General features: G+C 40.3%; 2 protein-coding genes across 4 annotated transcripts in view; both read left to right on the top strand.

The window, feature by feature from the left end:
- Positions 1–3,439, top strand: part of LOC123378949 (zinc finger protein 530-like) — a 42,397-nt gene extending 38,958 nt beyond the window's left edge. For both annotated transcript variants that reach the window (XR_006590852.1, XR_006590849.1), the window contains exon 5: positions 3,279–3,439. The gene's annotated coding sequence lies outside the window, so the exon portion shown is untranslated. The remainder of the gene's footprint in view (positions 1–3,278) is intronic.
- A 153-nt stretch (positions 3,440–3,592) lies between these two features.
- FELCATV1R10 (vomeronasal 1 receptor felCatV1R10) lies at positions 3,593–11,996 on the top strand. Of its 2 annotated transcripts, XM_023244830.2 has the most exons (2): positions 3,593–4,776; positions 11,106–11,996. In XM_023244830.2, exons 1-2 carry the CDS (start codon positions 4,767–4,769, stop codon positions 11,834–11,836), a joined length of 741 nt encoding a protein of 246 aa, XP_023100598.1. In that variant the 5' UTR covers positions 3,593–4,766; the 3' UTR covers positions 11,837–11,996.
- The last annotated feature ends 4,430 nt before the right edge of the window (positions 11,997–16,426 follow it).

Below are 16,426 nucleotides of genomic sequence, written 5' to 3'. Positions count from 1 at the left end.
AGCTAGGAGTCTAAGGTGTTTTGTTACTGGTTTTTTACCCCAAATCTGCAATCTTTAAGGTGACATCCAGATGCTAAGGGCTCCTTGAAATCTTATTTTTGCTTTGTCACTAACCCCACTTCAGTTGTGTGGACTCAGTAGCATCTTCAGGGTGCGTCATAGGCTATTTGTAGCAGAGTACCTGGTTCCTATTTAGGGTTCCAATGGGAACTTTCCTTACAGTGAAACCACTAGATTCAAACAATTAGGGAAGCATACTTGCCCCCTACCCCAATGACCCAGTGGCACATGGCAGCCATTTATATCACAGAGCATACGCTGGCCACAGATAGAGGGGAAAGCCAGATCCACCATCTGGGGTCACAAACACGTTCTCTACCATTTAGAGCCTTGTAACTCCCTACACCACAGCAATCAATGCTCTAACATTCCACCGTTGCCATCAGCTAAAAAAGGCTATATTTTGATTACTTACTAGGCTTGTTGCCACTACCTTCAAATCTCTCATCCCTGAGTTGGGGAATCCAGATAATCCAGGACCTCTGTTCTATCCTGCATTGTCCTAATAATTACCTGTAAAGAGGTCAGTCTACTCAAAGAGCTGATGTTATGATCTGTCACTTAAAAGCTTCCCAAAGCCTGATCAGACCTTACCCGAATCCTCCAGCTGTCCTCTCTTCCAGCAGCTCCTTTCCCTCCCGTTACTTGCCTGTCCACCTTGGTGTTCCTAGCTCAATATATTCATGAAAATCTCAAGAATGCCAAATAAATCAATTTTTAACTTTGTAACATTCTTCCAGGATTACTTTTGTCTATGTTAATATTCTGCCACCTTTATACAGAGAATAGAAAATCATTATTTGGGGGGCACCTAGGTGGCTCAGTCGGTCAAGCGTCCGACTTGGCTCAGGTCATGATCTCGGGGTTCATGAGTTTGAGCCCCACGTTGGGCTTTGTGCTGACAACTCAGAGCCTGGAGCCTGCAGCCTGCTTTGGATTCTGTGTCTCCCTCTCTCTCTGCCTCTCCCCCACCTGTGGTCTCTCTCTGTCTCTAAAATGAATAAACATAAAAAAATCATTATTTGGTATCATTTGACAACATCTTCTGCCTCGTAAATCTAAAACAATTCTTTTATGGGCTCCCTGTGTTGAAACGGAAATGATGCCTCCCTTCAATGTAGGGTCAATTCCTTGATTATTGACACTTAAAGATGACCTCCCCATGTCTTAACTTTTAAGGAGTTTTGTTCTTGGTCTATCAGATCTCTTGACTGACAAACCCACCCCTCACTGATCTTCAGTCTCTTAATCTCCTTTACAAAAAGTACAAAAGTACAAAAAGCAGTAAGTCTGTGTACTTCATAAAATAACTACCCTTCACTCTGATCTAGTACACTTTCTTACCTAGCTTTGCTCTCCCTCACTCTCTATGGCTAAATTTTCACAAGCACTTTCTCTCTCTTTTTGTTTTTTGTTATTTCAACTCCTGTGTGTTTCCTACTCATTCATATGAAAGTTTGTCTTCACAGCTTCATCATCATCAATGAACTTATGAACACATTAATGACATTTAAATTTTTCCTTAAAGTTTTTTTTCAGCGACTTTTGGCACCACAGCGTTTTTGTTGTTGTTCTGTATTCTTTTTTTTTTAATAATGTTTATTTTTGAGAGAGAGAGAGACAGAGCATGAGCAGGGAGGGCCAGAGAGAGAGGGAGACACAGGATCCGAAACAGTCTCCAGGCTCTGAGCTGTCAGCACAGAGCCTGACGCAGGGCTCGAACTCACGGACCACGAGATCATGACCCGAGTCGAAATTGGATGCTCAACCAACTGAGCCACCCAGATGCCCCTGTTGTTTTGTATTCTTAACTGAATATGCTGGCTCAAGAAGAAAAACAAATATATTCTCTTAGTATTGTAATGAATGAGGGTCCAATTAACAGTCATCTCTTAATCTGTATATGCTTTTTGGTGATCTTATGCAATGGCATGATTATAAATAATATGATAAGCTCAAAACTTTAAAGTGTGTATCTCCATTGAAAAATCCAACGATCAGCTATCTAATGATCTATTTGCAACCTATTTCTGGACATCTGGTAGACATGACAGACTCCACACTTAAACTTCTCTGAACTCTCTTTAAAAAAATTTTTTTTAAAGAGTAGTTTTAGCTTCATAGCCAAATTAACAGGAAACTACAGAGATTTCCCATATATCCCATGCCCTCACATACATATAGTCTGCCTCATTATTAACCTCCAGCACTACAGTGGTGCAGTTATGATTGATGAACCTACAAAGACATGTTATCACCCAAAGACCATGATCTACATTAAGGTTTACTCTTGTACATTTTATGGGTTTGGATAAATGTATAATGACATGTGTCCACCATTATAGTTATACAAATTAGTTTCACTCCCCTAAAATTTCGGTTTACTGCCCTAAAAATTCTCCACCTAATCGTCCCTCCCTCCTGCCTAACCTCTGGCAACTACTGATATTTTTATTGTCTCCATAGTTTTGCCTTTTCAGAATGTTATACAGTTTGTAGCCTTTTCAGAATGGCCTCTTTGACTTAGTAATATGTGTTTAATTATCCTCCACTGTCTTTTCATGGCTTGACAGTGCTCGCTCTCTCTCTCGTTCTAAGTGCTGAATAATATTCCATTGTCTGGACAGAGCACAGTTTATTTATCCATTCACCTGATGAAGGACATCTTGATTGCTTCCAAGTTTTGCCAGTTGTGAATAAAGTTGCCTGTATACATCCATGTGCAGGTTTTTGTGTGGATGTGTTTTCAACACATTTGGGTATATACCAAGGAATGCAATTGCTGGATTGCCTGGCAAGCCTGTCAGTCTTGTAGGAAACTGCCAGACTGTCTTCAAAGTGACTGCCATTTTGCTTCCCTGCCAGCGATGAATGAGAGTGCCCGTTGCTCCACCTCCTCACCAGCATTTGGTGGTGTCAGTGTGAGCTTGCTTTTCACTCTGCTCTGACCGCAGCTGTCCCACTCTCAGTTGATAGCGACTCCTTCCTTCCAGTTGCTGAGACTAAAAATCCAGGGCTCGTTCTCGACTCATTCCTTTTCTCATACCCCAGAACCAGTCCTACAGGAAATCTGATTGGGTCTGCTTTCAAAACATATCATGAATCTGACCCCTTTTCACCGCCATGCCTGCCCTCAGCCTGGTAAGAGCCACTATGCTCTATCTGAATTTCTGCAGCGGTCATCAACTGATCTTGATCCTATGCTTTTTCTTTTCCAGTCTGTTGTCAACGCTTCAGCCAACGTGACCCTTTCAAAGTATGAATCAGGTAAGGTCCATATTTGAGCAAGATCCCAGAAGCCCTCCTCATTTTATTGGAGAAAATTCAGAATTGTTACAAGAGCTTGAGGAGCTACACAGGTCTTTAGCCCATGTTTCTCTCCGACCACTTTTTTTTTTTTTTTTTTTAACGTTTATTCATTTTTGAGAGACAGAGAGAGACGGAGCATGAGTGGGGCAGGGGCAGAGAGAGGGAGACACGGAATCCGAAGTAGGCTCCAGGCTCTGAGCTATCAGCACAGAGCCCAACACAGGGCTCGAACTCACGAACTGCAAGATCATGATCTGAGCCGAAGTCGGACGCTCAACTGACTGAGCCACCCAGGCGCCCCTCTCTCTGAGCACTTTTAAACCCTATGGCTCATTCATCTCATTCCATAGGCATCAGTACCAGACTTTGCTCGACACAATGATACTGGCTGATACCTGTGCTCGGGTCATATACTCAAAAATGCTGCCTGGCTTACTTCATCTTTATTCAAGTCTTGCCTGAAGTTTCCATTTGCCATCAGGTCTCCCTTACTACTCTACCCTCTCATTCCCTGCTCATCCCCCAACTCCAGCTTACTCCCCTTCAAGGCACTTGTCATCATATAGCATACTGAATATTTACTATTTATTAGATAATACTAGATATTAGATATTATTATTATCTAATACCTGTTTCAATACAGGTAAGTTCTCTTCTACCTTCCCCCTTCCTCTCGCCCTCCATAGATCACTTACACCAAGGATAATGTATTACCTACATTTCAGGTGTTTAACATCTGTTTATTGAAGTAGTAAATAAAAGTTGCCTTGGGAATGCCTGGCCGGCTCAGTCAGTAGTGCATGTGACTCTTGATCTTGGGATTGTGGGTTCAAGCCCCATGTTGGGTGTAGAGATTATTTAAAAATAAAATCTTTTTAAAAATTTGCCTCACTTTCTTCATATTCATTTTTAATACTTTAGTAATTTTTACTTAATAGTTCTTTCTTTTCCTCTTTCAGAATATGGGCAGTGTAAGAATCATATTTGAGAGGTAACATCCTCAGGTTGGCCAGAATCACAGACCAGCCTTGAATGAAGCTTCCTTCTGTCACTTCACACACACACAAGATGAGCATCCTCATCTCACCTGTCATTTCGACCTGATACTTTTCAGAAAACTTAGCTTTGTTTTCCCGTGGCTGTTCCTGCTTTTTCTTTCTTTCTGAAATAATTAATCACTACTAATAGCTCCTAGTAATTTGTAGCTTTTACTGTGTTTTCCCAGAGATAATTTCAACTCTCCATGCAGACACTGTCACTGCAATTATTGGTGAAGTGATCATCACTTCCCAGCAAAGAGATGAGATCATGGTGTCCCAGACCTTTATCTCGGATAAGATACCACCTTTGCACACATGCTCCAGATTGGACTCTAAAATCTGCTGGTTTGGTGGGGAATGACATTTGGTAAGTAGAACTTCCTTTTAGATCAAGAGAGAGTCTTAGAGAAAAATGGTACTGCTAAGAAAACATTTTAAGAAATATTGTGTGTGAATATAATCTTATTTTCCTGGGGAGAGAAAATGGGCACAAATATATACAGAAGGGATATTTTCTAAGGGTTCCTGAGAAGTAGAGACCCAACATTCCTGTTTAGAGGCTGTCTGATGTCTGTCTTCTGCCTTCTTGGTCATAGCCCTCTGAATTTTGGGGATTTGGGAGCAGAAATCATCAGATAATATTACTGCGTTAAAATCTACATGTGACCCTGACATTTAACTAGAACTTTCCCTGAACTTTATCAGTTGCTTTGAATCCATTGTGGTTTCAAAAGTCATTATTCAAACTCAACCTCACAAGCAATAACAAATTGGTCTGTTCTAACCACAAAGATCCTAGTCAGGGGAGCTGTTAGTAAGATTATCCTGCCACTTTCCCAGGAAGTAAAATGTGTCCAATACAGTTCCTAATTGTGCCTCTACAGAAAGCAGTTTGCTCAAGGAATGAGATGGGGTTTTATTTGTACATGAATGTCTGTGTTTCTTAAAGGACACGTGGCTCGAGTATTCATAGAACATTTGTGCTACATTATTTACCCAAACATTGTTCTCCTCACTCCTACTCAATTGAAATATCTAATTATTATTAAAATTCATTTTTATGATTTATTATAAATAAAACTTTATTATAATTATGATTCAAGGGCAACCCTCCTATCTCTTTCTCTTTGTATTTGTTAATTTCAAATGTGTATTTTATTTAATTTTACCTGTGATTTCCTAAAATTTTCGGCTGGAGTTATAAACCCTACTACCTTTTTCCCAAGAAATATTTGAACAAATTTATATGCATATGCATAAAATAAGTGTTCTTTTCTTCCTCACTCTCCCTCTTCCCTAAGCTCACATGTCACTGGGTTTATGATTTGTTATCAGTTATTGTGTATACTTCCAGAAATGCTTTGATTCATTAGCATGTACTTTCTTAGATTCCAGTGTTTCCCAAACTTTAATGTCAGTTACATAATGAATTTTAATTTGATAAATTATTGCCTATTAATATTATTATTAACAAATATTATTTGTTAAAGTTTATTTATTTATTTTGAGAGAGAGAGAAAAAATGCACTTGCATGTATGAGCCAGCAGAGGAGCGGGGGGAGAAAGAGAGAGAGAGAGGGATAATCCCAAGCAGTTTCCATTCCGTCAACGCAGAGCCCGATGTGGGGCTTGAACTCACAAACCCATGAGATCATGACCTGAGCTGAAATCAAGACTTGGCCACTTAATCAACTGAGCCACTCAGGCGCCCCGATAACAAATATTGCAAAACTGAAGACCACTCTTGTTTGATGTATCCTAATTTAATTCTCTGGAAACATCTAACACTTAGAAGGTTATAAAAAATTGCTATCTAATTAAATGTGGATAATAGAACTGAACATTTTTACCTAATAATATTTTATATATAGAAAGATCCTACTCCTATACCATTATACAAATTTTTAGACTGAGAAACCATAATTAATTCATTTAATCTTTATCTAGGTGAGGTTATGTGAGATTACAATATGATAATGTAAAGTGAAGATGTGAATGTGAATTAAATATTTGGCACAGGAGTATATTTCTGCATATAAATGGTATCTCCTTTTAAATTTATTATGCATTTACATGATAATTTCTAAGAAAAAATCATTAAACATTTTTAAAAATAAGAAATTCTTATTTATATAACTTTCAATGTTAGAAAATATATGATCATATATCTCATGATTAGAGGGGGCATCTAGAATGTTATTAATTGCCTCTCCTTTCCATTATTCTTAGGTAAAATATTTTCTATTATTTTGTTCTTCATCTTTATATTTTAATTTAATCATGCCTTTCATCTTATATAAATTGTACATTTTCACATATTCCAATAAGTTTAAATTACTAGGCTTCTGTCATATGGATTGCTTACTACATACATATTTATCACAAGTCATTATTTTAAAAAATATATACATCCTATATGGTTTATCTGTTACGTTTAGGTTTTTTACTTATATATATGTTTTTATTTAATTAATTAATTTTTAAAGTTTTAATGTTTATTTATTTTTGAGAGAGATAGAGAAACAGAGCAAGAGGGGGAAAGGGGCAGAGTGAGAGGGAGACACAGAATCCAAAGCAGGCTCCAGGCTCTAGCTGTCAGCACAAAGCCTGATGCGGGGCTCAAACTCATGAACCACGAGATCATGACCTGAGCTGAAGTTGGATGCTTAACTGACTGAGCCACTCAGGCGCCCCTACATGTTTTTATTTTTAAAATATTAAGACATTTAGGGTGCATCTGGGTGGCTCAGTCAGTTAAGTGTCAGGCTTTGGCTCAGGTCATGATCTGGAAGTCCATAAGTTGGAGCCCAGCATCAGGGTGTGTGCTGATAGCTTGGAGCCTAGAGCCTGCTTCAGATTCTGTGTCTCCCTCTCTCTCTGCCCCTCCCCCACTCTCTCTCTCTCTCTCTCTCTCTCTCTCTCTCTCTCTCTCTCAAACATAAATATTTAAACAAAAATTTTTAAGTTAACATTTAAGAAACGTGTATATACATGCTTATTATTTGTATATAACGTGTATAAACTTGTATATACATGTTAAATAGCATGTAGTAGAAATCTAGGTTTCTTTTTCCACATAACTATGCAGATATCTTAATAATATGTATTGAATAAACTTTTCTTTCCCTACTGATTTTTATTTATTTATATTTTTATTAAAAAAATTTTTTAATGTTTATTTTTGAGAGAGAGAGAGAGAGAGAGAGCATGAGCAGAGGAGGGTCAGAGAGAGAGGGAGACACAGAATCCAAAGCAGGCTCCAGGCTCTGAACTGTCAGCACAGAGCCCAACGCAGGGCTCTAACCACAAACTGTGAGATCATGACCTGAGCCAAAGCCGGAAGCTTAACTGACTGAGCCACCTAGGCGCCCCTCAGAATAATTTTTAATACTTAACCACTATAGGGGCGCCTGGGTGGCGCAGTCGGTTAAGCGTCCGACTTCAGCTCAGGTCACGATCTCGCGGTCCGTGAGTTCGAGCCCCGCGTCGGGCTCTGGGCTGACCTCTCAGAGCCCGGAGCCTGTTTCCGATTCTGTGTCTCCCTCTCTCTCTGCCCCTCCCCCGTTCATGCTCTGTCTCTCTCTGTCCCAAAAATAAATAAACGTTGAAAAAAAAAATACTTAACCACTATAATACAAAAATAAAAAAGGAAAGAAAGGCAAAAAATCCCAATATCCAGTAATTTTGGAAAAAATTAAAGCTGTGCTTGAGGCAGTGTCATCTTTTTTTTTAAGTTTATTCATTCTTGAGAGACAGAGCATGAGTGGGGGAGGGGCAGAGAGAGAGGGAGACACAGAATCTGAAGCAGGCTGTAGGCTCTGAGCTGTCAGCACACAGCCTGACTTGGGGCTTGAACCACAAACTGTGAGATCATGATCTGAGCCGAAGTCGGATGCTTAACCTTGAGGCAGTACCTTCTTAATACACTGCATTTTTATTGCTGAGGCCCATGATTGGCAGCCCAGATGTTACTCCTAAACAATAGATGTGTTTTGGGGCACCTGGGTGGCTCAGTCGGTTGAGCCTCCGACTTCAGCTCAGGTCATGATCTAATGGTTCATGGGTTCGAGCCCCACATCAGGCTGTGTGGTGACAGCTCAGAGCCTGGAGCCTGCATCTGATTCTGTATTCCTCTCTCTCTGTGCCTCCCCTGTTCACACTCTGCCTCTCTCTCTCAAAAATAAATAAACATTAAAAAATTTTTAAACAATAGATGAGTTTTGCTTGCCTATATCGTGTTTTCATTGAAAGCTTGTTTTTATAAAAATTGAGAATATTGCAGAAACCAGCCTGGGTTTGTTGATATGGTAATACCAGTTAAAAATTGGTCAGAGCTCAGAAATACCAACCCACTTGGTTGGGTCTTGCATTTTTCACTTTACAGCTCTACCTATGTGGCTGGCTTTGCTTTTTTTCACTTTCCTCTCTTCATAATGAGGGCACTTAAATTGTTGGTGCTGGCTTAGGAAAAATACTAAGAGAAAGAGTAAGATCAATAGATTTCAATGAACCCATATCTGAAAGTGACAGGGTAAATATGCAAAATAAGAAAGCATGGTGCTGTAGACAATGAAAGAACAAAATTGGAGCAAACAACACACCTAGTATTTGCCAGTTATTACAACAAATCCTTTCCAACTTTAATATAGACCTTTTCAAACATCTGCCCCAGAGAAGAAGGTAATGATAGGAACCACATGAGCCTGTCACACAGCTCCAGCAGAAACCGTCCAGGGTCACACTCATTTCATCTGCAAACCTGCCCAGTCTTCCCTCCAGCAAAAATTCAGAGGCCCTTGTATTGCCCTCTGGACCCATCCATTATGACAGGTCCTGCCACCTCAGGGGTCCCACAGTCATTAATGAATATTGCCTCAATTTAGGTGGTGTTCCACTCTGTCCCCCTTTTCTTTTATTAGGTTAAAACTTCGGGGCGCCTGGGTGGCGCAGTCGGTTAAGCGTCCGACTTCAGCCAGGTCACGATCTCGCGGTCCGGGAGTTCGAGCCCCGCGTCAGGCTCTGGGCTGATGGCTCAGAGCCTGGAGCCTGTTTCCGATTCTGTGTCTCCCTCGCTCTCTGCCCCTCCCCCGTTCATGCTCTGTCTCTCTCTGTCCCAAAAATAAATAAACGTTGAAAAAAGAAATTTAAAAAAAAAAAAAAAAAAAACTTCTACAAAAAGAGAGTTTAGATAGCAAAGAAGATCTTACTCCTTTCCCTTCATTTTCTCCTTTTCAGTGTGTTGGTCTTCTATCATCCTCCAACTGTAAGGTTATTTTTTAAAGCAGTGATAAAAATGCATTTTAAAAACATATTTGTTTTAATTTGTTACGATTACAATTTGGAAATAGTAATAGCTGGAAATATCCCACACTTTGTCATTGGGAATCCTTCCTGTTAACTCTTGGCATCCTGTTTACATAATCTCAGTAGTTTGGGGTGGCTCTTTTGTTTTCTTCTACAATAGGAAGTTGTGAGATAGTTTCTGTAACTTCTACCCCAGATGTGGATTCATTCATTTCTTCAGGAAGTTCTAATTATCTTTTAATAAAATGTTATGTATACACTGTATATGTATGTGCATGCATTTATGAGCATATATAGTTTGTTTGTTTGTTTGTTTTTATGTTTGCCTGAATTTTTATAATACTTTTGTCACCATATATATTTAGATAAATATGTAAAAAAGAATTGTGGCACCAAAGCCACAAACCAGGTATATTGAGAGCAGTCTGACTTCATACTTTGTCCTGTGCTCTTTCTCCACTATCACCTACAGGTGCTCATTAAAAAAAAAAAAAAAAAAAAAATTTAATGCTTATTTATTTTTGAGAGAGAGACAGAGAGACAGAGACAGAGACAGAGCGTGAGCAGGGGAGGGAAAGAGAGAGAGGAAGATACAGAATCAGAAGCAGGCTCCAGGTTCTGAGCTGTCAGTACAGAGCCCGATGTGGGGCTCAAGCCCACGAGCCTTGGAGCTGTGAGATCATGACCTGAGCCAAAGTTGGCCACTTAACCGACTGAGCCACCCAGGCAGGTGCTCATTTTTAGAACTTGTAAATGTATTCTTTTAGTTTAAAATTTTGGTCATATACACATAGATAAATGGATTGTAGTTATACTCCCTTTATTAGGAAAATAAGCTAACTGCACACAATATTCTGACACTTTCTATTTTTTTCCTGATGATGTGTCCTGGAAACGCAGCAGTAGAGAGAACTTTACCCATCATGGCTGCCTAGTGTCCCATTGTGAACATACACTATGATTCCTTCAGTCTCCTGTTGATTAACATTGGTTGATTTCAATCTTTGTAATTACAAATAGTCCTGCAAAAAATTGTTTTGCACATACGAAAGGCATGTGTAAATATTCATATATTCATATCGAGGTGAGAAATTATATGACTAAAGATGTTTTCTTGGTGTATTGAGAGTAACAAAATTTTCTATTTTAGTCTCCAGATTCCTGAGATTCAAATCAAAAAGCCACCAGTATCCCTTTTAAATTGATGAAATGGTTCCTCTAACTTAAAACTGGGTATTGTTTTCCTCACCCAAACTGGAGTTGGGATCCTTGGAAACTCCTTGCTTCTTTGTCTTTATATCTTTACTTCACTCACTAGGCACATGTTGAGACCCACAGACTTGATTCTCATCCAGCTAGTCCTAGCTAACAACTTGGTTCTTTTTCATACAGGAGTTCCTCAAACAATGGCAGCATTTGGGTTGAAATCTTTTCTGAATGATGCTGGATGTAAGCTTGTCTTCTATTTTCACCGAGTGGCCAGAGGGGTTTCCCTCAGCACCACCTGCCTGCTCAGTAGTTTCCAGGCCATTAAGCTCAACACTAACACCTCCAAGTGGTTGGAGCTCAAGGTTACATTCCCAAAGTGCTTTGGCTTCTGCTGTTTCCTCTGCTGGATCCTGCATCTCCTGTTGAATACCTTTATTACTTTGCTTGTTACTGGACCAAGAAAGAACAAAAACATGAGTGTGGAAAAAATTTATGAATACCGTAATTCACCCATTCCAAACAAATTTGTTGTTTTACTACATGCAGTCATGTTCTCCTTCATTGGTGTCACTTGTTTGGGCCTCATGGCCTGGTCTAGTGGCTCCATGGTCTCTGTCCTGCTCAGGCACAAGCAGCAAGTCCAACACATTCACAGCAACAGACTTCCCCCCAAACCTTCCCATGAGGCCAGAGCCACGCACACCATCCTGGCCCTGGTGAGCATATGCATCTCCTTTTGTTTTGTCTCTTTCATTTTGTCTTTGTGGGTAACACTTATTGTGAACCCAAGCCACTGGCTGATGAACATCTCTGCCCTGGCATCTTCAGGCTTCCCGACCTTCAGCCCCTTCATGCTCCTTGGCAGTGATACCCGTGCCTCTCAGTTTTTCTCTGCTTCTAGGGAAGAAAAATAATTTTTCCAAGTATGGTCTTTAAAACAGTAAGTTCCCTATAGGACATCCTATCATTTATTTAATCACTTTTCTTTTGCCGGTTTAAAAAAAAATGTATTCATTTTTGAGAGAGATAGAGAGAAAAACAGAGTGCAAAGAGGGGAGGGACAGAGAGAGGGGGAGACACAGAATCCAAAGCAGACTCCAGGCTCTGGGCTGTCAGCACAGAGCCTGACACAGGGCTGAAATCCACAAACTGTGAGATCATGATGTGAGCCAAAGTCAGATGTGAGCCACCCAGGCGTCCCTATTTAATCACTGTTTTGTGTGTTTGCATGCTCGTGTTTAATGCCAGATGATCTATTATCTATCACATAGGGACTCAGTATGGAATAACAGCAAAAATAACCCTGGCCTCATACTGCTTATAAGATTTCCAAAAAATGAACATGGTATAAATAATATCTCAGTGATGACTTTCTAAAACTATAGGGTGCCTTGGTGGCTCAGTCTGTTAAGCATTCGACTCTTGCTTTCGGCTTAGGTCATGATCTCACGGTTTTGTGAGTTTGAGCCCCACATCGGGCTCTGCACTGGCAGTGCAGAACCTGCTTGAGATTCTCTCTCCCTCGCTCTCTGCCCCTCCCTCACTCACTCTGTCTCTGTCTTTCTCAAAATAAAATTTTAAAAAACTTAAAAAAATAAAATTATATAATGCTATTCAATGGAGACTATCAGGTAATGCTGATAATGACATGGGGATTTTTGTGTTTAGTTCTGTTGATTCAAACTTTGAAGTGGCATCCAGAAGATTCATTGCATTGTCAAAGCATATTGAGTGAAAAGTGTTCCAAGTGAGAAGAAAATGACTGGGAATACCCCACACTGGTCCAACACAGGTGGACTTAAAGGAATTAAAAGAAGTTTATGAGGTTTAGCAGAGTGTGACGAGGGAGGAAGGTAGGTGGTCTCTTCTGGCCAGGGTTGGAGGTGGTGTCAATGATCAAAACTTTTCATAGGAAAGATCATGGGTCTCTGAGAATTTTTGTCCACTGAAAGAATCAAAATTGTGATAAAAAATAAAAATAATATCAGGCGCCTGGGTGGCTCAGTTGGTTAACTGTCGTAGACTCTAAGTCTGAAGTTCTCTTTTGGCCAGCAAAAGAGTGGGACGCAGGATTAAAGCAAGAGATGACTAATGTCCGGGAAAATATATGAGCCCCAAATAAGGGTCCTTGCCCTGTATTTATTAAGATAAGAAGGCTTACAAACGTGATGGGCATGTACAAAGAGACAAAGAAACTGTGAGCATTAACTTGGGGATGTGAGGGAAAAGGGGGGGTTTTGAAGATATACAGTGTTTAGGGTTTGGGTCAATATAAAACAAAATCCTGGCGCCGGGCAGATGGGTAGATGGTTGTTAACGGCAGACAGGAGACACCGTGTCTGTTTATCTTAGCTAGCCTGGGGGATGAGACAGATAGGAGGAATAACCTCAGGGTTAACAAGGCACCTTTTCTTTTGTTAACCATCTCCGCTCTGGGCTGCTCTGCCTGCAGCGCAGCGGTCCATAGTCCGAATTCACCAGTTTACCTAACTTGGCCCCTTCCTCTTGTGAAAGCAGCTTTTCTGCTATGGTACTAAATTGGGGGGCATTTTTGCCTTGCATGCCTAATCTTGTTCACCTTGTATACCTTTGTATTGAGAACCTTTGCACCCATTCCTGTTTTGGGACTTTGCCCCTCCTTCTCTATTCCGGGGGCTCTGCACTCCCTTCTATTCTGGGGTGCCTTTGCATCCCCTCTATATTCTGGGGTGCCAGTCTTTTTTACTCGAACTTGGGTGTGAGCATTCTATGGCTTTGTATTTCTTTATGCCTTGTTAACCCATCGGTGTAAGCCCGGGGATTTCTATGCTTATTCTCCACAGGTAACCATCCGACTTCAGCTCAGGTCATGATCTCAGTCTGTGAGTTTGAACCCCATGTCGGGCTCTGTGCTAACAGCTCAGAGCCTGGGGCCTGCTTTGGATTCTCTCTCTGCCCCTCCCTGCTTGCACTCTGTCTCTCTCTCTCTCAAAAATAAATAAACATTAAAATTTTTAAAAAGTAAAAAAATAAAAATAAATAAAAATAATTTAATTAAAATAATTTACTACAAATTATTGTTTAGCACTCTTTTACCTTAGTTTACAGTATATTTTTTCTCTTAAATAAATAAGTGATAAAATAATGCATTTCCAATTCAGCAATATTTAGGGGTCAGAGCTGACAACGAGTTTCTCCTTGACCAAACTTTAGTAGGCTCCTCAGAATCCTATTCCCAACTAGACCTCAACGTTTGGACTTCTGTGCCCATCTTTGCATTGCCCAATTGTAGCAAGAATCCAATTAAGTTGATGTAGGCAGAATCCACCTCTGCTTAATAGCTCCTTGAATATCTCATCAAATTGCTCATCCCACCATCCCCCAGTTGGTACTGATCACCATGGCCTGCTTTCAGCAAGAATCCCCCTTACCCATGAAGTTTCCCCTTAGTACCTTTCCATCCACTGACTCCCACACTGCTTCTTGGCTATGAACCCCTTGTTGTTCATGCTGTATTTGGAATTGAGCTGCTTTCTATACTGAGGTCTCTTTCCCCCCCATTACAATCGTTCCTTATTAAAATCTGCATATACTGCTTTAACTACTGTTCAGCTCTGGTTTTCTTTAATTTTTTTAATGTTTATTTAATTTGGAGAGAGAGACAGAGACAGAGCATGAGTGGGAGAAAGGCAGAGAGAGAGGGAGACACAGAATCCGAAGCAGGCTCCAGGCTCTGAGCTATCAGCACAGAGCCTGATGCAGGGCTTGGACTCACAAACACTGAGATGGTGACCTGAGCCAAAGTCGGATGCTCAACTGACTGAGCCACCCAGGTGCCCCTGGTTTTCTTTAACAGACCTAGAAAATTATTATTTTTTGTGAAATAAAATTAATTTTTAGAAAATTTTGTCAGTTGTTGGTACTTAAAAGAAACTTTCAAAGAGTTTCATTTCATTTCACTTTTATTTTACATCTTTAATCACTTGACTTTTATGATGACTAACTTCATAAACATAGTACTTGGTAATTAAAAAGTATATGTGGGGGGCGCCTGGGTGGCGCAGTCGGTTAAGCGTCCGACTTCAGCCAGGTCATGATCTCGCAGTCCGTGAGTTCGAGCCCCGCGTCAGGCTCTGGGCTGATGGCTCAGAGCCTGGAGCCTGTTTCCGATTCTGTGTCTCCCTCTCTCTCTCTGCCCCTACCCCGTTCATGCTCTGTCTCTCTCTGTCCCAAAAATAAATAAAAACGTTGAGAAAAAAAAAGGTATATGTGGGTAAATGTACAATTCTGCATTTCTATGATGTCTATAACTAAAATTGTATTAAAATTAATTTTATTTGTTGTATTTTTGAGACTGCCTCATGTAAAATACAGTTTAATGTATGTAAAAATAAAACCTGTACTTAAATTATATAAATACAATTTTTTAAAGTTTATTTTGAGAGACAGGGAGAGAGAGTGAGCAGGGGACAGGCAGAGAGAGAGAGAGAGAGAGAGAGAGAGAGAGAGAGAATTCCAAGCAGGCTCCACACTGTCAGTGCAGAGCCCTACATGGGGTTTGATCTTACCAACCAAACTGTGAGATCATGACCTGAGCTGAAATCAAGAGTCAGACATTTAACCAACCGAGCCACCCAGGCACTCCTAAATAATCATTTTAGTCCAATATATTTAAGCAACATGTTTGTTATGTATGATAAATGATGATACCTTTCTGGCCTCTAGTAAATTCAAGAGAATTATTGTGCCTCAAAAAAAGAGCTGTTCTTTTTCTTCATTAGCCCATCGTCCTCTAATTGAAAATGTGCACACTCTCTTTAAGAAGTTTAACTGTGTTTATATTTTTCATGGGCTCAGGTTTTATAAAAGCACCCAGTGGCTTACCTTGAATGGGGCACTCCATTACCTAGGAATGTTGACTCATTTAAGTGTTTCCTGAAGAAAATTGCATGCCCTAAATCATCCCAGGGCCAGGTATCAGGCAACTAGAGATCACCCCTATAACCTGAAGTCCCCTGGAATTGTTCAAAGTAGCCAATTCTCAGCTGTTTGCTCTGCCTTGCCCTGCCTTTCCCATGGAAAACACAACAAAGGCTCTGGGCTAGGCCTTTCCTTGGCTCCTGCTTCTGCCTCCTAAACAAATCCCAGCGTTCCTTCTGTGACCTTTCATGGTATGCTGTGCCTCTCATTTCTAGGGACACAGTGAATAACATTAAACTTTTCTCTCAATGTCATTGACCTGTCCATGCTGTCACTAAGTCGCCTTTATAAAGTAAGACCTGGGCCCAAATCAGCCTCCCTCAGCTGTATAATACTACATCTCATGACCCATTTCTCGGCACCCTCATCTTCTTTTTCTATTGTGCCTAACACATTCCAACATTGTACATAATTCAGTGTTTTTTTTTCATGTTTCATATTTCTTCCCGTCTTTCATGAATACTGTAGAGTGTAAGCTTCTTGATGGCTGAGGTCTCTGTCTCTTGTTTTCAAATTTGTTCCATGTACTTAAGAGATAGGGGTTG

Source organism: Felis catus, chromosome E2 (assembly GCF_018350175.1).
Source record: "Felis catus isolate Fca126 chromosome E2, F.catus_Fca126_mat1.0, whole genome shotgun sequence".
NCBI classification, from domain to species: Eukaryota; Metazoa; Chordata; class Mammalia; order Carnivora; family Felidae; genus Felis; species Felis catus.
This window is presented reverse-complemented; position numbering and strand designations above follow the sequence as displayed.